At 51.1% G+C, this 26,890-nt stretch overlaps 1 protein-coding gene across 6 annotated transcripts in view; it reads right to left on the reverse strand.

Moving 5' to 3' along the window:
- Positions 1-3,522: 3,522 nt before the first annotated feature.
- The window catches only part of FLOT2 (flotillin 2), a 31,424-nt gene continuing 8,056 nt past the window's right edge, over positions 3,523-26,890 (reverse strand). For 2 of the 6 annotated variants that reach the window (XM_054008816.1, XM_054008821.1), the window contains exons 2-11: positions 25,226-25,307; positions 18,585-18,675; positions 11,195-11,318; positions 10,697-10,815; positions 10,043-10,156; positions 9,813-9,932; positions 8,146-8,360; positions 7,755-7,938; positions 7,244-7,393; positions 3,523-6,794 (exon numbers count right to left, since the gene is read on the reverse strand). In XM_054008816.1, coding sequence (XP_053864791.1) covers positions 6,756-6,794; positions 7,244-7,393; positions 7,755-7,938; positions 8,146-8,360; positions 9,813-9,932; positions 10,043-10,156; positions 10,697-10,815; positions 11,195-11,318; positions 18,585-18,675; positions 25,226-25,307 — 1,238 coding nt within the window. In that variant the 3' untranslated portion in view covers positions 3,523-6,755. Of the gene's footprint in view, positions 6,795-7,243; positions 7,394-7,754; positions 7,939-8,145; positions 8,361-9,812; positions 9,933-10,042; positions 10,157-10,696; positions 10,816-11,194; positions 11,319-18,584; positions 18,676-20,829; positions 20,921-25,225; positions 25,308-26,890 lie in introns of those variants that run through there. The other 4 variants (XM_054008817.1, XM_054008818.1, XM_054008820.1 and 1 more) reach the window with 4 other exon arrangements.

Genomic DNA, 26,890 nt, shown 5'->3' on the forward strand with positions numbered 1-26,890 from the left:
TTTAAGAGATGTTAGAGTGGGACCTTGTCAAAGGCTTTCTGAAAGTCCAAGTACATTGTGTCCCCTGGATCCCCCTTGGCCACAGGGCTGTTGCCCCCGTCAAAGAATTCTAATAGATTGGTGAGGCGTGATTTCGCTTTACAAAAGGTGTGTTGACTCTTCTGCAACAAATCATGTTCAGCTCAGGCGCTGATAATTTTGTTCTTTACTATAGTTTCAACCAACCAATTTGCCTGGTACTGAAGTTAGGCTTACCTGCCTGTAATTGCCAGGATTGCCTCTGGAGACTTGTTTTAAACTTCAGCATCATGTTTGCTTTCACCAGTCATCTGGTGCAGAGGCGGATTTAAACTATATATTACATACCAGAGTTAGTAGTTCTGCAATTTCATATCTGAGTTCCTCCAGAATTTTTGGGTGATACCATCGGGTCTTGGTGACATCTTACTGTTTAATTGATCAATTTGTTCCAAACCCTCCTCTACTGACACCTCAATCTGGGACAGCTCCTCCCATCTGTCACCTAAAAAGGAATCGCGTGGGAAATTGCCCTCACATTCGCTGTGGTGAAGAATTCATTTTGCTTCTCGGCAACGGCCTTGTCTTCCTTTAGCACCTCAATCATCCAGTGGCCCCACTGATTGTTTGGCAGGCTTCTTGCTTCTGACATACTTTATTTGGCATTCAGCAGTTCTATGCTGAGTTGATTAGACAAACATGGGGGGTTAGGATGCAGGGTTCATTACAGCTTCAAAGTTACACAGAAACCATTTTTAAAAATATACAACAACATTTTATTGCACATACTGTCCATTGCATTATACAGTTTTGGATTGGCTTAAACCACTTCCTGTGCTGCATGCGCTGTTTATGGTTCCATTTCCTCTTTTCCTCATCATTACATTTGTAAAACTTGAATATAAACTAAAGAACAAAAAAACGAAACAGTTTCCTGGGTGTTCTCCCCCATGGGAGATGGCTGAGACAGTTTGTTTTTTTAGCCTAAATATTTACTTATTTAGCACAAACATTTTGTTTTAATCTGATGATTTACTGACCTCCCCAATTCTATCTGCAAAGAAATGAGCCCCCCACCCCTCCCTGTGTTAATTCCTCAGGTCAGACCCATAGTCCAGATAGCCCAGGAGCCTGTCTTCTAACAGTGGCTGGCACCAGATGTTTCAGAGGAAAAGAACAGAACAGGGCAATTATCGAGTGACCCGTCCCATCATCCAGTCTCAGGTTCTGACAGTCGGATTTAGGGACACACAGAGCATGGGGTTGTGTCACTGACCATCTTGGCCAATAGCCATTGATGGACCATCCTCCAGGAACTGATCTAATTCCTTTTGGACCCGTTATAGTTTTAGCCTTCATAACATCCCCTGGCAACAAGTTCCACAGGCTGACTGTGAGTTGTGTGAAAAGAACACTTCCGCTTGTTTGCATTAAACCAGCTGCCTATTAATTCCACTAGGCCCTGCACTGCAGTGCCAGAGCTAGGACAAGGTGGGGGAGACGCTGCCAGCGGTGATGCAGCCAGAGGGGCTCGGGGCCAGTACCCCAGGACCTGGCCTGCACACACGCCCTGCTCCCTGGATGTGCCTAGATAAGGGATCCTCCAGCTCTCAGCCTCTGCTCGGACTGCGGAAAGTTTTAACTGTCCCCACCCTGCACTATCTGCAGCTTCACAGGCGTCAGACAGACACACACCGTTCAGCTGTTTGTCTGTACAGGGTCCCTCGTTCCGGGAGCTGCCAGACACACGGATCTTTGCTCAACAGATGGCTCGGCTTCCAAGCAGCAGCCAAGTTTTGTCCTTACCTCCTAAGCCTCATAGAGGTTTTGTAAGAAGACTGATATCCCCACACGCAGCTCTGCCAGTGCCCCTCGCTCCCAGCCCCTGCTACCCCAGCCCGGGCCCTTCCCCTCACTCCCAAACCTCTCAACCCTGACCCCAGGCTGCCATGTTCCGGGGAAGGATGACCCGGCCTGCCCTGCTTCGGGGTTTCTCCTGCACAGGCATTACTACCAGGCTAGCAGGATTGGGATGCCCTAGCCAAGCCAAGCGTCCATGCTGAGCTGCAGGGGCAGGTGTGTTGGGGAGCAGGGCAGGCAGGGCCAGCCAGGACCCACTGCTTGAGGGGCAGAGCAGTAGCTACAATGGGCAGGGACGGAAAACCAGAAACACACTTGCCGGTTTTAGATTTGATTGGCACCTGCTGCTCCTTTAGCCGGGCACTGCGGGGCCCAGGGCCTGCAGATGCCACAGCTTGAGCAGGAAGCGTAAGCGAACAACAAGCGCGGCTGCCCCAGTCCCACGTACAGCGACAGGGACTTGCTTTAAACCCGGTTTCTAGAGGGGCTGCGCTTGTGTTCCCGGGAAGGGCTAATGTGACTGAGGCTCAGGGCAGACGCATGGTAGGTGGCTGGGACACTGCAGTTGGATGCCTGTTTGCCTGGCCAAGAGACCCACAGATTGCATGGAACTGGTCAGCGTGGAACAGGGACCCTACCCTCAACGTCAGCCGGCAGATCCCAGCACGTGCTGTGGCCAGGCTGTGCTGATGCAGAGAGCAGCGTGGGCCGGACCCAGTTTCCACGTGCCGCAGGCTAGGCACTGAGAGCCCAGAACAGCCACGTTCCCTAGGAGAGGCCAGAGCATGCCAGCCTGCCCAGCTGCAGGGCTGACGTCCCTGCTGTTACTGCCCTCTGGCAGCTGCAGGCACTGCCCCATTTCAGCCTCGGGCTGGTTTCCTCGCTGCCTGGGGCAGGGACTAACTACCCTTTGGGCAGCAGCAGCCCTGGCTAAGGGCAGGCAGCACCGCCAGCCTAGAGTAGCTGGAGCTGTGGGATGCTACCCTGGACTCAGACTCCGCTGCCTGACTCACCTAAGGAAGATGAGCTTGTTGGCAGGAGCCTGGTAAATCCACTTGGACACGGAGGGCAGTATGGCTGAGTGGTCAGCGCAGGGACCAGGCCCAAGGGCGGCAGGATTCTCCTCATCTCTGCCATGGACTCTCTGCAATGCTGGCCAAGGTGGTCACCTTGGAGGTGAAATGCGAGCGGGGGCCCCTTTGGTGCAGTGACGCACCATCCACAGTGGCTTCCTCCTGCCATCTACCAGCAGCTGGTACGAGACTGGGATCCCAGCTTGGCACAGGCAGCGCTACCCTGCAGGAAACACAGGCGAGCTTGGCAAGAAGCCTGTGGCTGCCCACCTGGGCCTGGTAAGAGAGAGACAGGGAGAGTCCCGGCCCAGCTGCAGAGTTGTGGGTCCCAGAGCAGACTTGGGCTGAGGGCAGTTCTCAGGGCAAGGCTGGCCCTTTGAATGCTGCCTGCCAGGTCAGCCCCTGCAACCTGCCTGTGTCCGCCTGCTCCTCCAGCTGCCTCCAGCAGCGGCTGTGGGGCTCAGTGGGTGGCACAGGACAAGCAGACCCTGCCCTCCACCTGCTGGGGGCACTGAGGGGAAGTCGAACCTGCCCTGTGACAGAGAAGGAAGGAGTCAGAGCAGGACACGACTGACAGCCAGTGCAGCATGGTCACGCTGCCTCTTTATTATACAGTATGTAACATGTCAGCAGAACGATGGCATGCACAGCTGTGCCGCACAGTCATGCACAATTTACATGCAGATATGAACAGCCTTTACAGAACAGTCAGCTCCAGGCCTCCCACTGCAATAAGCTAGTTCCAGATATACAGAGTAGTGTGTCTGGGGCCTATGTGCAAGCCAGCAGATAAAACCATCCCTTCCCCTCCTGTTGTCCAGCCAGCTCCTCCTCCCCGCTGGACGCAGAACTAGTGTCAGCCCTGAGAGAAGCCCCAGGAGGCCAGAGATTCCTTCGCTCCACATGTTTCCCCACCGAAATCCTGCCAGACCCAGTTTCAGCTCTACATTACACTCCCGTCACATCCTGGAACTCCCCGCTCAGCTCCCAAAGAGGGAGGCGCCTTCCCAGATGCGGGGAGGTGGGGAGCAGCCTGCCAGAGCGCACACAGCTCGGACAGGTTTTCACCAGCTGCCCCACGGCCAGAGCAGTGTTGAGGAAGGAAACGGGTGGTGGGAAACCAGGGCACATTCGCCATCAAAGCACCAGGTTTGCTCTGCAGGGAGGGCCTTCCACAGGACGCACAAGACAGCCGGAGCAGGAGGAGGAAGAAATGTAACAGGGTGCAGGGAGCAGCAGACTTTCTCCTCTGCAGACCTGGGGAGTCTTACTTTGGCAAGGAAAGAAACTGGTGCCCATGTGCCCGGGGCTGTCACAAAACCAGGCACTGTACCTCAGCGTAGGATTCACACTGCAGGCCCTAGGAGCAGAACAGCCGGGGGCTGTGGGTGAGGACTGAGGGCAGGGGGAGAACGGGCACCCGCCCTGTGGGCCTTAGGTCTTGGGCCCCTAGATCACCACCAACGGCAGCTTTATTGTTATGCTGATGGGCTTGGCACCTTTGCCTGCTGGCCACGGTGCCCGTGTCCTTGCTAACCCGGTAAAGTGAGAGACTGGACGTCAGAGCATTTTCAAGGCCTACTGTCAGGCACAGCTTCCCTCTTGGTTTAATCCACACACACACTCCCCCTTCGGGCCTGTGAAGCTTCCTTGTGATGGTCCCTATAACCAACCAGCGAGTGAACGCTCACTGCAACCACAAACACTTGGTGCTCAGTCCAGCACACCGTCCCGTACAGGCTCTGGCCTCAGCCCTGCCCCTGAGTTCCAGCAGGGCCCTGGGGGGATTTCACACAGCACTCAATACGCACTGGGCACTACTGCACCCCCCTTGAGCGCGGAAAGCAGTCTGTACAACAACCGAGACAAGCCCGAGGCAGGTCAAACAGCACCGGGAGCCCTGGCGTGTGGCCCTCCTGCTGGGGGATCGACCCACACACCCCTATGCCCACCCTGAGCTGGACAAACCGCCAGGGGAAGAGGAGAGGGCACCGCAACAGATACAAAGAGGAAAGCCTTGGCTACCACTGGCAGGAGAAGACACTTTGGCAGCAGCAGAGTGCCCGCTGGCACAGCTTGGCACCTACAGCAGCGGGATCAGTCACACCGAGAGACAGGAAAGGTTGCTACACAGCCTCATTTCACATTGCTACACAGCCCAGGATGACAACAGCTATGGACGCAGGTGGCACCTCACACTGGGGGGAGTGGCAGGGAGAGCGCGGGAGATGGAGCTAGGACTCTGGGCCACGTGTTCAACAAAACTAAACAAACAACAATCAGGCGGCGTTTGGATTACAGCCCCGGGACCCCCCACCTGGGCGAGGGATTACACCACACCCAGATCCCTCCTTGGCATTTGAACAACTGCCCTGTCAGGATCAGGGGGACACCGGCACCCTGGCTACTCCCCAGCCTCAGCATGCACAGCTCCAGCCAGATCAAGCACGCCGCAACCCAACGCCTCTGCAGGCTGCACCTCAGCGGCCCAGCCGAAGGAAGCCAAGAGGCTACACTGCCCGGGCGGGGCCTTGCTGGCTGAGCGCTAGCAGGGCTTGTAACGCTGCCGAGAGAAGCCGTCGGGAGGCTGTGTGTACAAAAGGGAGCCAACAGAGCCATGACTCCCGTGGCCCTTCCATAACGGTAGCTGGCTTCCCCAGGAGCAGTTTCTTCTCCCAGTGTCAGGGCCGGGTCTGCAACGCACCTGGGACAGGAGGCTGGCTTCATGCTGCTGACTGACAGACTCAATCTGGTGGGGCTGCAAGCAGTTTCCTCACTGGGGCAGGCAGCTGCTGGACACACTCCAGAGAGCCTGTCTCCAGAGCACCTGTACTAGCCACGCTACTGTGCGCCGCAGACAACAGCCAGGAGAGCAAGGGGCGCTCCCAGGGCAGTGCTCATCCCGAACTGGGCCCCAAGGCTCTGGCGGGCCCTGAGCGGAGATCTGCCGAGAGAACGTCACTGTAGCCCCCTCAGCAGCTAAATTCTGAGACTGAATCAAGCAGTAGAGGAACCGCGGCCCCCGGGCTGCAGCATGGCATGGCAACAGGCTGGGCAGATCTCGGCAGGCTGGCAGGACTCCTGCATTGCCTAAGTCATTGTCGGAGGGCGGGCTCCTCTCTCAACCCCCAGCCTAGACTGGGCCCTTCAGAATCAGCATGGTCCTGGGGCTTGGCTCAGTGCAGTCTTGCTAGACTCTGCGTGCCCTGGGGGTAGTGTACAGGGGAGGCCAGCCAGCGGGTGACCAAAAAAGCAGTTGTGAGTGCAAGAACGTGGGACTTGCTAGATCACATTTGTAACTCGGGCAGACAAGAGGACGTCCTGCTCAGGGTTCTCTTCCAGCAGTTCCACACACTGGGAGCGCTGCAGAAACAGGCTTCTGCCCTAAGGAAGAAGTTTGCAAGCCCCTCCATCTACACTCCTCACTGCCCCAGTGGATGCTCCCTGAGCCCCCGGGCTTCCAGCTCACCCCTCTCGGCCTCTCTGCCCCTGAGCTCCAAACAGAGGACAGAGAACTTCAAGGCACCAAGATTGCAAGACCAGACAAGCTGCCAATTATAACCGAGGATTCAAATCGACACTCCAGACTAATACAACACACAATTAAACTTACAAAATAAATTCCCCTTAAGAAAAGAAGGCCAATTTAACATGCATCATTCTGGTCCTACAAAATAAGGCACCAGAGCTTAAAAATGAACTTCCAATTGTCTTTGATATAAAAGGATTTCCCAAGTGTTAAAGGCAGTTGATGTAAGAGTGCATAACAGGGGGTTGTCTTCACTAGCTTTGGACTGGCCAGCCTCATGCCTGGGCTCCCGTGGCTTTCTGGATCAGGGGGATCTGCAGGATGGGGAGAGAGAAGCTGTTAGGAGTGTTGCAGTGGGACACAGAAGGCGAGGGAGCCAGCACCAGGCTCTCGGGCTGAGACTCTGCAGGGAGAGGGGAAGATATCAAGGACGTGTTTGAGTTTTGAGACGTGGAGGGTGCACTGAAAGCCCCCTCCCTGTCCCCCCAGCACATCATGGGAAGGGATCTCCCTCCTTCCCTTCCAGGAACTGCAGCCATGACTTGGCCAGGAGCGTAGGGCCACCATGGTGACCTCCTATCAAGGATGGTCAGAGCTTCCTCAGTCCGACAACATGCAAAGGGCATGGGGAGGGGTAGGATCAAAGGGGTTTCTAACCGGTGCTGCAGATATGGAACAAACCACAAAGAGAGCTAAGGGCAGGTCCCCTGAAGTGGGAAGAGGCCTCAGCTCCCCATGTGACGGCCCCGCTGGTCCCGCTCACCTTGGACAGATCGACGCCAGTGAGGGCATGCACAGACGCAGGGATCTCAGCCAGCAGACGGCTCAGCTCGGACGTCACCTTGTTATTGTCCCCGCTGAGAATAACAATCTCGTCCACTTTAGCCAGCGGAGCGGCCACCTTGGCAGCGATCTGTGGAGGCGCAGGGGAAGGAGACCAGAATGAACCAGGGACCTTCATCTCCAGCAGGAGGCCAGGAGGGGGCTGCTTGCAGACTTGCTGGCCAGACTTCGAAAAGGTTCAGGCATAAAAGGGCACCTGCGAGCATGTCCCCCTCGGTGCCTGACTGGCAGGAAGGCTCTGAGCACCCGATCTGGCCCAGGACTTAGCCACCAGGCGCCGGCACGGTGCTGTGTGCGATTCACAGGCGCAGCAGAGCCAATGCTCCATTAACCTTTCACTGTCCTTTCCCACAGCCCCCACCCTGCAGAGCGACTAGCTCAGCGACCGGCACCGAGTGGCAAAAAGCCGCCGGAAGCCTCGAGCCTCTCACCTGGGGCAGAGCATCCAGCACCAGAGCCATCTTGGCCGCGTCGCCGTACTGCTGGTAAGCCTCTGCCTTCAACTTCATTTTCTCTGCGTCTGCTTTCCCGATGGCTTCGATGACAGAGGCCTCTGCCTCGCCAATCTTGCGGATCTTCTCTGCTTCGGCCTGCGCAATGAGAACCTGCTTCACCCTGGAAAGGAAACAGCCCCTGCTTGGAAAGAGCCCAGAGCCCTGCTGCTTAGCAACGCGCTGCTGTGGACAGCCCCCTGGGCCGGGCTCAGCGCGCTGGGACCCCCATGGCTCCCAATGCAGGGCTCAGCTCAGCTCAGCCGTGCGACTCCGGCTCTTAGCATGCTGCCAGCCGAGTCTGGGCACCTGTACCCGCTCGGCCACTCACTTCTCGCCCTCGGCGATCTGCTGCATGCGGTGCGCCTCGGCCTCTGCCGGACGCTTGATGGTGGCGGTCAGCTCCTTGTCCATCCGGATGATCTCTTTCTCCTCAACGTCAATCTGCTTCCTGCGCTGCACCACCTCGATCTCGATCTCCTCCTGGCGGATCTTCTGCTGCTCCCGGGCACCCTGCAGCTCGTAGGCCAGCTGGGCCTCGGCAGTCTGTACACAGAGAGGGACAGAGCACGGCCTGACTCCAATGCTTAGCCTACAAAGCCGTTCGCTCTGTCTGCCCAAGCCTGGCTGAGACCGCAGAGGCACGAGGAAGGGGAACCCCTCCTCGGACCCTGGCTATCGTGCTCTAGACAAATCCAGAGCTCAAGCGACTGCCCCAACAGGAGTGATTAATGGATGGCTGGAGCACAGTGCTCCCTGTTCTCCAATGTCCCGATTCCAGGCTTGCTCCGAACCTCCCTCCCTCACCCAGTTAGCAAGCTCTAGAGGTGACAGTTTCCCCTTGCAGCAGCTGCTGCCCTCACTTTCCCCAGTGTGGGGAAGGACTGCAGCTCCCTGGGCTATTTTAGGAGTTTGCCATGTCTGCATCTGTAGTGGAAGCAGGAGCTCTGAACCTGGCTCTGAGGAGAGCAGCAGCATTGTTCTTCCCTCACCATTGCAACTGAGACCACAAAGTCACTTTGGGATTTCCAGCCATAAAGGCTCTTCGTGCCCACCCTTAACACCGACTGAACACAAAAGCCTGGCCGCTGACCCAGTAACACACTGACACTGCTGGCCGTCACCAGCAACGGAAACAGAAGGACCTTGGCGGAGAGGAGACGGTATGGCCTGGGAACGTCTCAAGAGTGAGTGGCCTCGGCCTGAGAGGGCAATAGTGCCAGAGCACAAGAGCCTGCAAAGAAGCAGTAACTGCTCTCTTGGGAAATCAAGCAGATGCTCCCTCCCTCTCGGACGGGAATCTGACGGGAGCTGGAGTCGCAGCGAGGTAGCGACATGGCAGGGCTTGGAGGAGCCCGCGATCTGTCCACTCTGCTCTCCACCAGTCCCAGCTAGCCCCCGATACGAAAGGGGAGGAACGTGCTGTGAGGAGCACTCAAAACTGTGCTGGGCCAGTGACTGCCCAGCTTTGCCCACACTTTCTCCACAGCAGACTGTCCCCATGTGCCAGCCCCTCGTCCCCCCACTCCAGGAGCTAGTGGTGGACTCTGAAGCACCTGGACACATCAGGGCCAGCTCCTCATCATGCTCCAGTTGGACCCACTTGGGAAACCTCATGCTAAGGCAGCACTTGTCCAACTGGGAAACTGACCCCACCTCTTCTTGCACCTTGTGCCTAACGAACCAGCCAGTTCAGGTGCTCTTAGCATTTCTCTTCCTCCCTTCTGAGGCAGTACACACAGCCCTAAGCATCCAACACATCTGCAGAGCTGCCAGGCCTGGGGAACCTAGTTTCTTACTCAAAGGATTTGCCAGTACTGCAACTAACCTGGAATGTAGAGTCTACAAATCTGGTTGACAAGCGACTTCTTCAGCATATTTCAGTGTAAAAAGGAGAGAAGACGACTAACCACAGACCCCGGAGAAGGGCAGCCGGGAAGAACCCCTGCTACTGATCTCCAGGTCAGAAATCCAGCTGGGGGAAGCAGACTCTCTCACCTTAATGTTAATCTCCTGGCTGAAGGCGGCTTTCTGCATCTCAAAGGCCCGTTTGGAATCGGCCGTTTTAGTGTCTGACATGAACTTGATGTCCAGCATTTCCCTCTTGCACTCCGACTCCTGCAGGAAGGGATCACACCACACACTCAATTAGGCGCACGAGGACATCAGCAGCCTTGGTAAGCAGCTGAGGGACGACACTCGCTTTGGGGGAGTGCTGCTGAACGTACCCGAATGCCAGCGTCTCGCTCAGCCTCTGCCACGCCAATGTCGGCATCTCTCTGAACAACGGCTGTCTGAGTCTTCCCCAGAGAGCTCAGATATTCCACCTTATCGTACACATCCTAGACAGAGGGAGAGACTTCAAAATCATCCACCACAAGTCATTCCATCCCGGAGCCCACCCCTCCTTCCCAGAGTGCCTAGTGCTCCCGATAACACAGCAGCCGCTTCGCTCCAGGATATGCAAACCTGCCTTGCCAGCCTGCCTGAGAACTAGAGAGATGCCAAAGGGGGAAGGTTACCACACAAAGGAGGATAGAGAAGCTCTCTGTGCAACCCCCTTGTGACTCCTTAGTGGTGCAGTTGGCAGCACACGACGTTTACAGCCGGCCCTGACGGGGCGCTGAATTCCAGCTCTTTGCATACAGAGAACTGTACGTATGGTCCGTATTTTATACCAGCCTGTAGCTGCTGTTATGGAAACTCCAGCAGGGCACAGGCAGACTGTAAATCCCACAGAGACCTTTCCAAATCAGTCAGCCTCAAAGAAGTCAGGACCGATAGGTTACTGCCCCATTAGCATTGCAGGGCTTGGAGGAGCCCGCCATCTGTCCAGTGGGTTCCCCTCATCCAGCTGTGGGGTTCCCTTTGCCTGGCTGTACCTTGATGGTAAAGCTCAGGATCTCGATGCCCATGCGGCCCACATCTGGAGCTGCCACCTCCCGCACTAGCTTGGCAAACTGATCCCGGTCCTGATAGATCTGCTCCACTGTCAGGGTGCCTGGAAAAGGAAAAAGCCAAAGCGCTATTGCACGGACAATGGGAAAAGCACAACAGGCGGGCGGTAAGCTCGGGAGGTACCCGGGAACAGCAGGCCCCATTATCTCCTGGCTGTTCAAGAGCTGGGAGAAGTGGGGTCAGGGTTGGACGTGACGGCACAACCGTTTGCCCAGGCTTTGCCAGGCCTGCCTACATCTCAATTTCACACCTTCACATGAGGAGGAAGATGCCAGACACTCCGACTACGAAGAGCAGTTGTACTAGCTTGTTTCTCGAGTACCCAGAGGACAGCAGCCACTGAGAACTGTACAGACAGAGGGGAAACGCCACTCAAGGCACTGGCTACTGTGACATCAGTGGCAGTGCTGGTTGCACCACACCTAGGATGGATCGCAGATGCCCCTCCAGCGTTTGAAGGACCACGTTCTTAATGTCTTGGACGTTCTTCCCCAAGAACTGCTCACAGGCCACAGCCAGAAGCTCTCTCTCGGTCATTATTTTCACCTGGAGGCAGGAGAAAAAAACACAGTGAGATAAAGGTCAGTCTAGAGGAAGACAGGCACCCACCAACAGCAGTAGAAGCAGCACTGCCACCAGACTGTCCAAGCTACAAGCACTCCAGGGGACCTGGCTACTTCATGAACACCAACAGCAAGACTGCAGGAGACACAACTGAATGAGCACTGGCAGTCGCTGCTGCAGAGTGAGCAGTGATGGAGAGCAGAGACGCAGACCTCTCCAAACCCATGACTACAGTTGACCTCTGCGGGTGGATCACTGCAGTTACCTCTAGGTCAGTGCCAGCGATAGTAGGTGACTCCACTGGCCAATGCCAGAAGTGGGTCCAGTGCGCACACCGACTGTACCCAATCAAACTGAACAGGTAACAAATATTGCAGAGGTGACCCGACCAAGGCCACAATTACCATGCAGATACCCAAACACATGGGGGAGGGGTATACCCCAGGAGCAATGTACAATCCCATTTCATTACCTTCCTGCTTCTCGCTCTTCCTTTGCTAGAGCTAGCCCGTCCACAAACAGGAATGCCAGAGAACGAGAACAACCCGGACTTGTCCCAGGAGCACTTGGAAATCAAAGTTCCACGTAACGTTCCTAACGAGAAACAGCAGCCGGGGCGGGCGTCAGACACGGAGCCTGCTGGGCTCCGCCCTGCCCACGGCAGGAAGTTTGCCAGCCGCGTCTGCAAGTGGCTCAGGTGGTGACCTCAGCCTATCATGGCAGGCCAGGCTCCCAGTCGTCTCACCAAAGGGAACAGTCACACCCAGAGGCCCCTGTGAGAAGCGGGTCTGACCCAGGACGCCCCAATTATCGTGACAAGGTCATTGGTCAGGTCAGTAGCTCTCTGCAAAGCTGGGAACGGTTCTCTCTCCAGTAACACACAACTCAACTTTCAACTCCCAACAGCCTGTCCATTAAGATCATCGAAGATTTACGTTCCCGCCGGGCTCATCAAAGATGGTTCTCTTGGTATGGGACATGTTCCTTTAAGATAAACCTCGTTTAAATCCAAACCCTACGGAGTACGTTAGCCAGTGGAGACCCTGGGCACACGCTGCAGCTGCTGCCACTCGGTGCTAACAGCCTGTGGCCGGGGAGTTCTAGTCATCTACTATGTGGCTGCTTTTTGTTAACACAGAGCTGCAGCCCATGGAAAATACAGATCCCAACATGCAATGCTCCATCTTAATCTGAGAGCCCACTGCTGGGACCTGAAGTTTCCATGGGTTGTGTGCCCCAGGGATCTCCTGAGGCCAGCTAGCAAAGGGCATGGGGGTACCCAGCGGTATAGGGATCCCCGGGGGGGGTTCACTGAAAGAATGTCAGGTGTGGTCTCTATTGAAAGCCTGTGTCAAATGCTCACACAAATCACTGAGGTGGAGGAAGGAAAAAAAGACTGAGGAGTTATGTGATATTCTAAGAATGACATTCTCTAGGCCTGCTAGTTAAAGGCAGTGTGCCTGGAAACCGGCTTCTCCAGACCCGAGGGGGAGCCATCTCTCCCAGGGGACCACTGTGTGTCTTACATCAGAGGGCTATTCGCACACTGAGTCAAATGGTTAATGAAGAGCTTGCGGAGATTTCAGAAGGAAAACAACAGGAAGAGGTAAATGCAGGGGGGGGGGGGAAGGAGGAGACACTGTTTTCAGGTGAAGATCAAAGGTATCTGGGGGGTGCAGAGAGACATTCTGCCATCCTTCAGGCAGTGAAGACAAGTTGCCAGTGACTTTGATTTTATGAAGTGTGTGGGGCGGGTAATTTCGGCCACCCTGACTGAAAACGCTGGGAAAAGGACGTGGAGCAAGCGGTCCTGTAGGAGAGAGGGGAATGTCTTGTGAGTTACCTTTACACACTAGCAAGCCGGTTATGATTCTGCTGTATATGTAACCATTTGTTTCCAGTGTAATTACTTTCTATCATTTGAATCTCTGCCCTTCCATAATAAATGTGCTGTGTTCACTATGTGCTACGTGTCAAGGGGAGCGGTGATCCCGGGCGCACACTAGTAAGTGGTGTGTACTGTTCCTTTGGGAGTAGGGACTCAGTGTTCAGTGGATCAGGGGCTGGGCGCTCCCTCTCTGGGCACTCCGGGGACGGTGGGTGCCTACTGCTAACCTGCACCGAGAGCGAGGCCTGGCTGGTGGAGTCAGGGAGCTGATCCACAACCACACAGACAAGGTGCCTTGCAGCCCCGGGACGCATCACAGGCTGCCACTCACAGAGGACAGCTTGTGCCATCTGCACCTTCTCATGCTACTTCGAGGTGACTCTAGAGCAGCTGGCAAGTTGCTCGGGGCTCCTGGAATCGGCATCTTGTGGTGGAGGGCCTCATTCCTTGACGAGAAACAAAACCCCGCTGGGCCATGTCTCTCAGCAGCGCTGCCACATTCACAGCACTGCAAAGAGGATGGACTCAGCTACCGCTGGCTGAGATTCTGACTCTGAGAGTCCTCAAACAATTTCAGAGCTCTGCATGAAGCGCTTCCAGGGTGTGGCTGCAGTTCTCGGAGGTGTTTCCCTTGATGTCTCACCCTACCACCTAGGGGAGCAATATTCAGTGCTTCAGCACGCTGCCCAGGCAGAGGAGACAGGCCCAGTGCTGGGAGAGGAAATGACCCTCACATCTAATCAATGATCTGGAAAAGGGGGTAAGCAGGGAGGTGGCAAAGTTTGCAGACAGTTCTAAATTACTCAGGATAGTTAAGTCCAAAGCTGACTGTGAAGAGTTACAAAGGGATCTCACTACACTGGGCGACTGGGCAAGAAAACGGCAGATGAAATTCAATGTTCAGAAGTGAAAAGTGATGCACGTTGGAAAACAATCCCAACTGCACGTACAAAATGATGGGGTCTAAATTAGCTGATACCACTCAAGAAAGGGATCTTAGAGTCGTAAGAATATGAGAATGGTCCAACCCAATATGGCCAATGGTCCATCCAGACCAGTATCCTGTCTCCCATCAGTGGCTAGATGCTTCAGAGGGAATGAACACGACAAGGCAATTATCGAGTGATCCATCCTTTGTTGTCCAGTCCCACTTCTAGCAATCGGAGGTTTAGTGGCACCCGGAGCCTGGGTTGTCTCTCTGACCATTTTGGCTAACAGCCATTGATGGACCTGGCCTCTAGGACTTTATCTAATTCTTTTTTTGAACCCAGTTATACTTTTGGCCTTCACAACATCCCCTGGCAACAAGTTCCACAGGGTGACTGTGTGAAGAAATACTTCCTTGTGTTTGTTTTACACCCACCACCTATTAATTTCATTGGGTGAACCTGGGTTCTTCTGTTACATGAAGGGGTAAAACAACAATTCCTAATTTACTTTCTCCACATCATTAATGACCGTGCAGACTCCATCATCCTCCCCCTGGTTATCTCTTTTCTAAATTGAAGAGTCCAAGTCTTTTGAATCTCCTCATACAGAAGCTGTTCCGTCCCCCTAATCATTTCTGTTGCTCTTCTCGGTACCTTTTCCAATTCTAACACATCCTTTTTGAGATGGAGTGACCAGACCTGCACGCAGTATTCCAACTGTGAGATTGCCTGCATTTCCCAGAGAGCAATTTGTGGTTTTTACACCAGAGGGGGTTGCAAGGGCCATTTATGGGGCCACACGACGACGCAGAAGCCTTGCACAAGTCAGCTCTCTTAGCATATTCAGCCTGGGGTTCAGATAAGGACTCTTTCAAATACCACAAACAATTGGAGAGACTCAGCAGCAGAATGCACAGCACGAATCAAAGATTAACTTCCACTGTGTGTCTTCCACGAGCTCCCCTTTCATAACAGAGAGCTGTTTCAGTGCAGTCGAGTCAGCTAAGCCAAGCCCCTGGATCTGGACAGCGATTGGGCACTGCTCTTAGCTCTGGGTCTCAGGTGTAGACGCCATATCTGACCCCCCTCTTGGGTAGCGGGACCCTGCAGTCCAACTGCCTTGACCCTGGAACCAGTGCCTCAGCCCCCAGCTGCTTAGACCTGACTGTGGGAGCTCTGGTTTCAGGGATGACGTGGCAGTAAAGCAAGGAACACCAGCTTAACCAAAGAATCTCTAACCACTAACAGTTTATTCTTAAAAAGCACGAGAGTTACAGATTTACAGAGGGCTCCCGAACACAGCCCCCCAGAGCAATCTCACCACTCCTGTGCGTCCTGACTTTGGTGTTAGCATCCTTAGGCCAGGCACCTCTTCCTGCCAGCTTGGCCTTGTCTTTTGACTGCAACGGTCACAAGGCCTCTGAGCGCACAGAACCCCCTCCTTAACTAAAGTCTCTCCTCGTGACTGGCCAAGTGGAGAAACTGCAGCTGTCCCAGCCGCCCGTTGAGGTTGCTGTGTAGTGAGTCCTCCTGGCAGCAAACCTACTGTTTCTGTACAGAAGAACCATTTATAGCTGAGGACCCTCTAGGAGGTGTCCCACCCCCTAGCAAAGCACGGTGCCCTTGTCAGGACCAGACTGGTTTTTCCAACATGTCTTGGATGGAGCTCACAATACATAAGTGACAGGAAGTTTACAGTCAAAATGCCATTCATAAAACCAAATGGGAGTGTACGATTTGACCCCTACATATCCCCAGTCTGTCACACAGGGAACAGCCACAGCATGGGATTTTTTTCAAATACCATTCAAACAATTAAAGGAATTTTCAGCGGGTGTGAAGTCAAAGTGCCTCTGCAAAAAGAGTCCCATTTTAGCGGATCAATATTGCCACCCCCAGGTCAATCTGGCATTAAATGAGCATAGGCACAAGCCAGCCAGCCGCACGGTTCAGTGTAAAGGTACAGCGCAATCCTACAACACCCAAGGCACAATCCCCATGTGTCCCAAAGCACCCCACTGACACAAAGTGAGGTGCTACCAAGTGGTAAAGGGTCACTGCCCAGTGACGTGCATTTTGAAGTGTCCTTATTTATGTTACAAACACTTTAGAGCATCAAAACAAAGAATCAAACTTTTCCCTAGTAAGATCCTTTGTTTGCTTTCTGCATGCCTTAGTTTGGAGAAGGCAAACAAACTAGTCAGTTCCACTTTAGTTTCTTGTCAGTGTCATTTTCTATCTTCATGCACTAGTGCAATACGACAGTGGAATGATGCAACACAAAGGAAAAAAGCTGATTTACTTGAAAAGCCTTTCTATTGGAACTTCATAAAGTTATGGGAATATCTGTCTTATTTTGTAGGTCCGCACCCCATGCTTAAAACCCACAGGAGCTACATGTGACCTGAGGAGTCCTTTACAATTATATCCCAACAGTTAAAAACCCTTAACATTAATTCTTGATCCGGAGGGTAGCAACATTTTTTACTGGGGCTCCTGGTTTTGGCAGCAAAGAGCAATGAGTGCTATGAGAGGATACAAAATAAATTAAGTGAGCTCTGCATTGGATTTTAAAATGAGACATTCAGCAGCCTGTGCCATAGCAAACACTCAATCAGTTGGTATCGTAGTCAGCTCTCCATTATACTATTGCCACAGTAAAGCCACTGGCAAGCAGGGTTTCCTAGGAAAGAATGCTGCAGAATTAGATCAGAGTGAGAGTGGGCTACTTAGACAATGGTTATGAAAACAGAAGAGTGTCTTTGGATAGATGAAGCCACAATGTGACGTGCACAACTACCTGCATTTGGTCCTCACTTTAGCCCAATATGCAGGAAATTCTGTGGTTATGTGAACATGTTAGCAGTCAAGTGGAAATGAATGATCTGCTAAGCCTGAAATATAAGAACCAACAACAGCCATTTGCATTGTACTAGCACCTTCCATCTGAAGTTCTCAGAGTTTTACAGACATTAATGAATTAATTTGCTGCCCCCTGAAAGGTAGGTCAGTACTGTTCCAATTTTAGCGAGAGAGCCATATAGTGGTTAAATGACTTGCCAAAAGTCATACAGAAAGCCTGGAAGAGATCTGCTGATCCCCAATCCCATGTTCGAACCACATGACTATTCTCCCTGAAGCATCAGTGCGGATCTAGGTTCTCTTTTGATGACTGAGGCATGCATACAACCATTCTGCTGCGCATGACAGTCCGGGAATGCCAGTGTGCTGTTGTTTGTTATAAAGATGACGTTCTGCACCACCACTTTAAAACAAGGCAGTAGACTGACAGACTTTCATGGGTTTAAGGCCATTTGCTACTTACATTTCCAGGAAATGGAAGTGAAATTCATTCAAGTCCCCATTCCCAACAGGTGTGAAACAAGTAGATGATGTCCCTTGCTAGCAGCGTGAACATCTGGCTTTTTGACACCTGGCCACAACACACTGACGTGACCAAAAACACAAAGTAAAACTCCTCAGACTAATTGTTCATGATACAGAAAAAGGACGTACCCTTTTCCTTTCACCGTGATGTGCCTGTATACACACGCTGTTTACACAAGGAACCAAGTACAAATCTGCAGTTAAATGCACTTTGAAAACCATTTTTGCATGAACCACTTTGTCTAAGTTTATGTCCAACTGAAAGACTGGCTGTGCTGAGCTGCAAGCAGCCATTTTTATTTGATTTTTTCTCTTAAGAGGCATCTTGCTACCTGAGTTGGCAGCAGAACTCAATACCAAAACGTGACATTTCTCTCCGCAAACACTCTCCAGGAAGCAGACCTTGCATGCCAGAAATAAACCCCAAGTCAATTTCTTGGCTGATTTTTAAACTTATGAAAAATAGGAGTATACAATTCAATAGCATTGTAGTGAGCCTTCTGGCACAATCAGAATTCAATTCAAGCATAAGAGACTTGTGTTTTTCTTTTTAAACAACATTACACACATTATATGCAGGGACTAAGTCTTTCTTTAAACTCTGTAAATCATCATGTAGAATTATGATGCGCTACAAATGCCTATTAATATTAATGCAAAGCAACAGGATTGATGTGATTTCAGAACAAAATGGTTCAGTTCTGGGAAATGATAGATCAAGCTCAAGGGGCACCGTGGTATGTTACAGTTTTTAGAAGTAGGTCATGTCACCAATACACACCTCATATGCTGCATGAATGAATGAGACCAAACATTGGAAAAGAAGCAATGATTTTGTGGAGGGTGGGAGAAGTCACATCCCTCCCTCACTCCATGGACATGCTGTCGTATGAACCGACAACAGGGACAGTGTTGTTGTCATACAAGAATTCATTTCAGAGCAGATAACCTCTGTTACTGGACTACAGCACCCTTCTAAGAGGAAAAAATGAGGAGGTAGGTTAGAGGCATGCATTCCTGAAATGATGTTTGGAGTTACTGTACCTGTGCCACACCTGTGACAGTTAAAGCTACCCCCTCCGCCGTCTCTACGTCCTCGCACCTGGGCTGTAACGTCATTATCTCTAGGGAAATCCTGCCAAAAAACGTAGAACATTTGCACGTTTCCAGGTAACACACTGTCAGCTTTTCCCCTCTACCTCCTGCCCCAGGCTACCTGCCACACTTCTTACAGGTAATGTAAAGGATGCTGTCCAGTGACTCGGTTCATAATTAGAGAGGTAATTTCAGCCAAGGAAGTAAGATTTTCAAATAACGCTTAGACATTTTCTAAACAGAGAAAGGCCTGGAAGCCAGACTGAACAAGATATTGTGACCCCTTCCCTTTTATTGAGCTCACTAGCAGGTTATAGGCTAACCCCCAAAGGCCCCTCTATCTGAAAGTTTGGATATTATAAATTGCCCAATAAAAAGGCAGTATATGATCTGCTTGGTCAGTGTCACTAGTTTTAAAAGTACAGTATCAGATTGAGAACGCCCAGCCAGATTTCATCTCTCTAACTGGAGTAGCGACACAGATACCACAAGACCTGTGCAGACCCCATAGGCTCAGACATTCATCAAGTAGTACTCTAGGAGAAGAGTCACAAGTACATTTTGAAGACATCCTGGCCTATAGCCATCCTTCCCAGTCTCACTGTCCAGGCCAGGAGTTGATTTTTGAAATAACTAATGTCCCAGCAATCAGGATATGAAACCCAGGACTGAGGCCGCCCCACTGTGGGTGTGAGAGTCTGGTAATTCTAATCCACATGTAGGTTGTTGCTTCAGGGCAGCTCCAGGCATCCAACCAGTCTCCTATTTCCTCAGGAACCCAGAGCTTATGGAAATGGAGAGCCTGGGCCCTCTAGGGCCACGACTACTCTTCAATATCAGCCAAACAAACAGGAACTTTAAGCTATTGGGTTGTATCAATCTGCTCCTTTTTCCTCTTAATTCCTTGCTAGTTAGGACCAAAGTACATTGGCAGAGCTGTGTGTGTAGGAGGGGGAGGGTCAGGGATTGGAAGAACAGAGGATGCTGCCTGTCAGGAGTTAGACAGAACCACAGAGCTGCGTGTGTGCCCCAGACCCCTATTTAGATACATAGAATACAAGGGATTGGAATTCTGAACCAGTTCTAGGAGAGTAAGTATGACTTGGCTAGCAGCCACGACAAACCAGCTCTGAATCAAATCAAAGAGGCACAGGTCAGAGGGTTTATGTCAGCGAACATCAGTTCACAGGCATGAGATAGGAGTAGGCAGCAGTATCCACTGAATAGGCCACTTTACCATTCTGTGAAGTCATTCAAATGTACTGCAGTGAGTCTGCGCTCTGCAATCACCCTAATTAAACTGGCATGCAGGCATGGGAGCCCATTACACAGATCCTGCTGTACAGTGCATACAACTGGGTATCACTGCCACGTGAGTTTATAGCGATGACTATATTTAACAGTTAGTACAGGGCTGGAGTTGTGTTGGGGAACACTTAATTGTCCTATCTACGCTACGAACTAGAACAAATATGGTAATGAGTCCTCAATTCTGCTGTAGCATACATGAGCTCTTGGAGCAGACCAAGATTCAGCCCAGTGGAAGGAAACTCACACCGATAAATAATAAGCACCTACATCGATGCTTTGGGCGCCGTACAAACATCAGTCAAATGTGAAGCAAAATAAGATGGACTCTTTCCATACTGTGCTTTTAAAACACAACAACGTTCAAGATGGGCGTTACCGCCATGTGGGAAATAGAAGGACTTGGTTTAATCTCACAGCACAAGTTTGGGAACAAGTCAATGAGCCAGTCACATTAGGAATTTTCCACACACAGGCTTTAAATTGAACAACAAAAATCCTACATCACAATTTGCCCCTCCCATCTCAAATAAGCCTGAACTTGGTTTGGCTTGCGATTACTGGATGCTCTTGTGTTCTCCCATGGCACACGACGAGGACAGTGTCCCCAAAGGAAAGAGGGAATGTCTGCAGCATTATTGAAAGGAGCCATCCTGGCCCTGAATTTGGAATACGTCAGTAGCATCTCTCTACATTACCTACAGAGCTATGGAGTGCACCAGAAGGCAAACACCAGAGAAGGGGGCAAAGAGGAGGGTGTTGAGATCTAGTTGTAGTCCCACTAGAGGAAAAGTTAGTGTTTCTGTTATCCTGCTGCTGCTGTTGCACAAAATGGAAGGGAGAGAAGAAGGTTAGACACAATGTTAGGAAGCTGGTGGGTTATTACCTGTGCAACCCCTGTTACGTACAGTGGGACCCCCTCCGACGTCTCAATATTCTCACAGCGACAGAGGATGGTCATAACCTCCAAAGACAGTCTGAGCAGCGATAAATAAGGGTAGGACAGCAAATACACAAAGCAGTTACCAGAGAATAATAGACACAACGCAAAGGACAGACGGGACTTTCAGGTTTTCATTTTCCCCTATCACTTTCCATGTCTCCCGCTGCCCACTCCGGAGTCCCTAACACAGCTGCGCAGATTTCCATTAGACAAACCCCAGCCTCTCTCTGCCTGGGGGAGTGGGAGTTGCCACTGCTTAGTAGCTTTATTTAGATTGTATAAATGCAGTATGGTTTGATCTGTAATTCTGGCTGTGAACCATGTATTTAGATATTCTGCAAAACAAAGGCTTCCTGCCACCTGGACATTGCTGCTACAGCTGATTAGGAATTTTCTGTCAGTGCCTTTTTGCAAAATCAATTTTTTTCAGGGAATTTTCGATTTTGCCAAAAAAAATTAAATTTCCCACTGGGAACATGAAGTGACAGCCCCCACCTGGAAGGCTCTTGTCAGTTTCATTTTCTGCCCGCCAGGCCTGCTGCCAATGTGCTGAAACATTCCATTCCAGGCCTCCACATTTGAAAAGTCAGAATTTCTGTCCACAGAATATTTCCAAGGCTGTTAATTTTTGTCCTGAATCAGACTGAAATGTTTTATGAAACCTCAAAATTTTCTATGGGATGGACATTTTGTTTTCTGACCAGCACTAATTATTACTCCATTTTCCCAGTTCAGAACCACCAGGACTTCCCTCCGACAACTGAGCAATAACTGCAGCTGTTCTGGCTTTACCTTCTGACTGGTCCTCCTGTGGAGATTTTCTAGTTCAAGAGAAGAAACGTCTCATTCCCTCAGGCAAATGTGAATGCAGGAAGCTTCATTACTTACACTGTGCTTAGAGTTACTCAGGAGGTCATCGGCTCTTGGAATAAGAATCAAATCCTCCACTCAGGACCTGGCATGCCTGGTAAGGTGCCTCTGAGCTCTCTAGAATGTGTGTAATTAAAGCTATGTCTACATTGCACAGCTGTAAGGTACGCAGTGTAGCTGCTCTGTTGCCAGGAGAGAGCTCTCCTGCCAACAAAATAAAACCACCCCCAACGAGGGGCGGTAGCTTTGTTGGCGGGAGCACTGTTCATCGGGCAGGGGTGTGTTTTTTTCAAACCCTTGACGGACAAAGATTTCACTGATGAAAGTGCAGTGTTGACATAGCCCAAGCCTATGCACCTCATGTAACGAACAACCTGGTAACCCAGACTTTTTTGAAGTAAAAGATTATATCGTGGCAACACCTAAAGGCCCCATTGTACTAACTAGTGTACAAACATTTACTAAATTACAATCTCTCCCTGCCCTCGAGCCCACCCCACATTTTAACTCTTTAGACAAATCCTCAGGCCCCTTGAATAAGTTCATTCCTTCTGCAAATGATGTGTCAGAGCCTCTCTTTGGGGTTTCTCAAGAAACTCAAAAAGGGAACCATTTAAACACAAAGGACAGGAGCCATCTGTTCAAACAGTAACTCCTCTCAATGCTCACGTGGTGTCAGACTTCTGAAGCAGTGTTGGGGAAAAGCCTGACACCACTGAAAACACACCGTACCAAAAGCATCAGTTCTCCCGTGCTGCACACCAGAGCTGGGCTTTTCTTCACTCTCCCAACTGACCCGAGTGCTACTAGAAAGTCTGTTAAGACGGCAAGCATTAGTGGACAGCCTTCACATGCAGTCGGAGTGCTATAGTGCCCTGGCACTGTAACAACCTAGTGTGGCAGCCACCACAAGAGAGTCCTGTACAGGTGGTGTCAATCATTTGCAAACAGCATCAGATGAGTGCTTGCTGTGCCCACAAGCGACCTGAGCCAGTGGGTATCCCGAAGCAGACAGCTAAGACAATGTGTCATTTCTATTACACTGGAGGTGCACAGTAAGGACAGCAACATGCTAACTACATCTGACAGTGGCAAAACATCGAACGAGAGAACAAGTGAGGAGGCCGGCCAGCCAGCGCAGGTTAACTAGAACCATTTGGCATTCACTCTTATTGCAAAACCAAAAAGTCTCGTCTTTCTCCTTTTCCCTATTAATTCTTATAAGTGTGAAGGAACCCCACACAGGTCAGTTGGGTGTTACGACTGTTACTTATTGTGACATTCCCATGGACCTGCAGACTAAGCAGTTACATTAGGACAACAGCAGCACTATCACAGCATGTTAGTTCAAAGACTGAAGCAATAATAAACAGCAAGCAAAACGCATGGCTGGGAATGGGGAGAGAAAGGAAATCCCTTGGTTTTAAACAGAAATTTGGACCCAATCCCAAAGTAACGGTTAGTTTTTGAAACTACGCAGGGCTGCATACCTTTAGGAAAATAGACTTGAGTAAGAGGAGACGGAAATTGCTCCTCACTCCATCCCTCCCCTGTATGTTCAGTGCCACCGGCAAATCACCAGCACCCTTATCAAAAAGACTGGCTTGGTAAGAACAGTCAGACACACGGCTCTCCCAACAGAGCTTCTACACTTACTGATAGACAAACCAAACTGGCCACAAAGGAAAACCAGCCCCCACTACACAGCACCTCTATTACAGCCTCTTAGCAAAGCAGCAGCTGTGTCCCTGTCACTGCATTTCGCCTCCCAGCAAGGGGAATAGCAACTGAAAGTTCTTGAGTTCCCCCAAACTGACTGATTTTAGCAATTGGAAAGAAAAATCAATTCAGTAACATTAAACATAGACACGGCCCCTCAATTTGGTTTGATTTTGAGGTATCTGGAAAAAATAAAATAAATGTTAAGGGGGAGACACACAATATCTGCCTGAAGAATACTTCAGCTGAAAGTAGACTCTCTCTATCATTCGCCATGGTATCTGGGTATCTCTGAGCAAGTAATCTACACAGAGAACGCAGCCAGAGCCAGATTGTCCTGAGACTACCAGGTTATGTGGGTCCCAGTGTTAGGATAGAGATATTCAGGCCTGTCTGTAAAGTCCTGTACTTTAAGAATGTAGGTGTATTCTTATCACTTAGCTAGTTGTAGAGGTATAAAAGAAAGAATCAAAATCACTTTCTGTATGTGTCTGGGCCTTCTCGTACTGTGACAGTCTGAGGCCTGGTTCTTAGGCTAAGGCCTTCGGCTAAGCAGCAGAGGCAGCCATAAACTGGGAAGTGTATGGTCACATCCTCCCATTCCAAACTAGTCACATTGAAATAAGGTGCTATTGGGCTGTTAGGAATACAATTCAGTCCTGATATTCCTATTGCCTCCAGAGAAAGGGAAGAGCCTAGAAGATGGAAAAGGAAACTTAGTTTGATAGCATCCTGTCTGGCAAGAACTCACTTCTCAATAGCTGGGATGTGAAATCCTCATTTCTGTATTGTTCCATCACTGTAGTCTTCACTTCCCTATTGTTTGGCTGTATAATCTCTCCCTGGTTCTGTGATTGTTTCTGTCTGCTGTATAATTTTTGTTGGGTGTAAACCAATTAAGGTGGTGGGATATAATTGGTTAAATAACCGTGTTACAATGTGCCAGGATTGGTTAGTTAAATTTCAGTAAAATGACGGGTTAAGCTATAGCTAAGCAGAACTCAAGTTTTACTATCTAGTCTGCAGTCAATCAGGAAGCAAGGGGGGAATGGGAACAGGGGTGGGGGAATTGGAATCATGTTTTGCTAAGGGGGGGAAATGGGAACAGGGACACAGGCAAGGCTCTGTGGTGTCAGAGCTGGGAAGGGGGACACTGAGGAAGGAAACTGGAATCATGCTTGCTGGAAGTTCACCCCAATAAACATCGAATGGTTTGCGCCTTTGGACATCGTTGCTCTCTGTTCCTGCGAGAAGGACCAGGGAAGTGCGAGGGTGAAGGAACAAGCCCCCTAACACCTGTTTTGAATAGGACGACATTACTAGATGGTACATTTGAAACAGCAGGAAATATTTCCTGAAGTATCACAAAGACCAGCTGCAGGATGTTCGGAGGATGAATCCACAGCTGGATTTAGAGGGCTGTGCAGGTGTTAGCGGCCCTAAAAGGCCATCATTACATGACTGTAATTAGATCTCATGCTTCAGGACATTCCTCAGGGGCCAAAAAGGATCTTCCACTCCTTCCCATCGCTCTATCGACTACAACACTGCACAACTGTTTAGAGGCATCGTGGGGGGGTGGGGGTGGAGCTTTCCTTTGAAACACCATGGATGGAGGCAGGGTACTGGGCTTGACGGGGACCAACGGTTTGATCTTGTTTGGTCAATTCTATGTTCCTAAAGGTACTGCTGGCAGCCTGAAGGTTTACCTACCCAAAAGACACAAGCAAGAGGAGAGAGGTCTCCTTACCTTTGTGTGTCAGAAATGCACCACCAAGCCCAGGCCCAGCCTCCGAACACATACTGCTTTAGATCGGAGCCACAGCAGCCACCTGCAGCACAAGCAGAAAGCACAAGTAGGTTATAGTTACACACCCAGCGCCATCTCCCCTGGGCAAGCGACAAATAAAAACTTGCTTCCAAAGAGCTCTCCACTCAACGCTGAGCCCCGGTAGCGCCCCCAAGCTTGCAGAAAATGCATGTGCAATTCCTGGGAAAGCAAAGGCAGAGAGCAGCTCCCGGACAAACAGCAGCTTCTGGAATACTGGCCTTTCTACCTCCAGAGGCTGAAGAACATGGCTGAGGAAATTAATTCTGCTGGTTTTCCCCAATCTTCCTGAAACCACAGTGATGTACTGACACAACAGGCGACCGATGCAATGGTAGAGGCGAGCTAAATGCATGGTAATCCACAGGACAGAGCACATGAAGAACATCTTTCCTGAAGCCCCCCTATATATTGCTCTCCTCACCATTGAGGTTGCTGAACATTCAGTGCTGACCCAACTACCATATTTGCAAGAGTTAGACTAGGGGTGGGCAAAATATGGCCCGGGGGCCGCATCCAGCCCTTCAGATGTTTTAATCCAGCCCTCTCCCACCGGGAAAAGGGGTCAGGGTTTGGCCCCATTCCACGCAGCTCCTGAAAGCAGCGGCATGCCCCCCTCTGACTCCTACGCAAAGGGGCAGCTAGGGGGCTCCACATACTGCCCCCGCAGCTCCCATTACCCGGGAACCATGGCCAATGGAAGCTGCAGGGGCGGCACCTGCAGATGGGGCAACGCGCAGAGCCGCCTGGCCATGCCTCTGTGTAGGAGGCAGAGGGGGGACATGCCGCTGCTTCCGGGAGCTGCTTGAGGTAAGCACTGACCGGAGCCTGCACCCCGTCCCACTCCCTGGCTCCTGCATCCTTTCCCACCCTCCAAACCTCTCGGTCCTAGCCCGGATCCCCCTCCTACACCCCCGACCCCACCCCCAGCCGGAGCCCTCACCCCCCACCCCAACCCCCTGCCTGGAGCCCCCTCCTGGACCATGAACTCATTTCTGGCCCCACCCTAAAGCCTGCACCCCCAGCTGGAGCCCTCCCACACCAACCCCCAATTTCATGAGCATTCATAGCCTGCCATACAATTTCCATACCCAGATGTGGCCCTCGGGCCAAAAAGTTTGCCCACCCCTGAGTTAGACTGTAATGCCTTAGCACTTGTATTACAGCAATGGGTGCTAGAGAAAACCCCTCAGAGGGATTTTCAGGGCAGGTCCTGTAAAAAGCCACATATATTTGCAGCACTAAATAAAAATTAAAAATCCTTTCCAAGATACGGGGGACGAAGAAATCCTGCCAGGGCCTAGAGTGGGTTAGCTGGATACCGTTTCCTGTACAGAACCACAGATAATATTTACAGTAAATATGATGTGAACTCCTTCTCTATGTAGAATCAGGAAGCTAGTGCCCTTTTCCCTCTGCTCAAATCTCTTTTCACAAGGTTATTTTCTGAAGGCAACTTTTCGATATAAATCCTATTAAATGTACTACAAAATGTTTGTTGTTTGCCATATTGAAATCCAACAGGCAGAAGGTGCCTGTGTTTCAAAAGCAGGGTAATTTATTATAACAACCGAGGCTTCTTTTCAC

This window comes from Malaclemys terrapin, chromosome 18 (genome assembly GCF_027887155.1).
Source record: "Malaclemys terrapin pileata isolate rMalTer1 chromosome 18, rMalTer1.hap1, whole genome shotgun sequence".
Taxonomy (NCBI): Eukaryota; Metazoa; Chordata; order Testudines; family Emydidae; genus Malaclemys; species Malaclemys terrapin.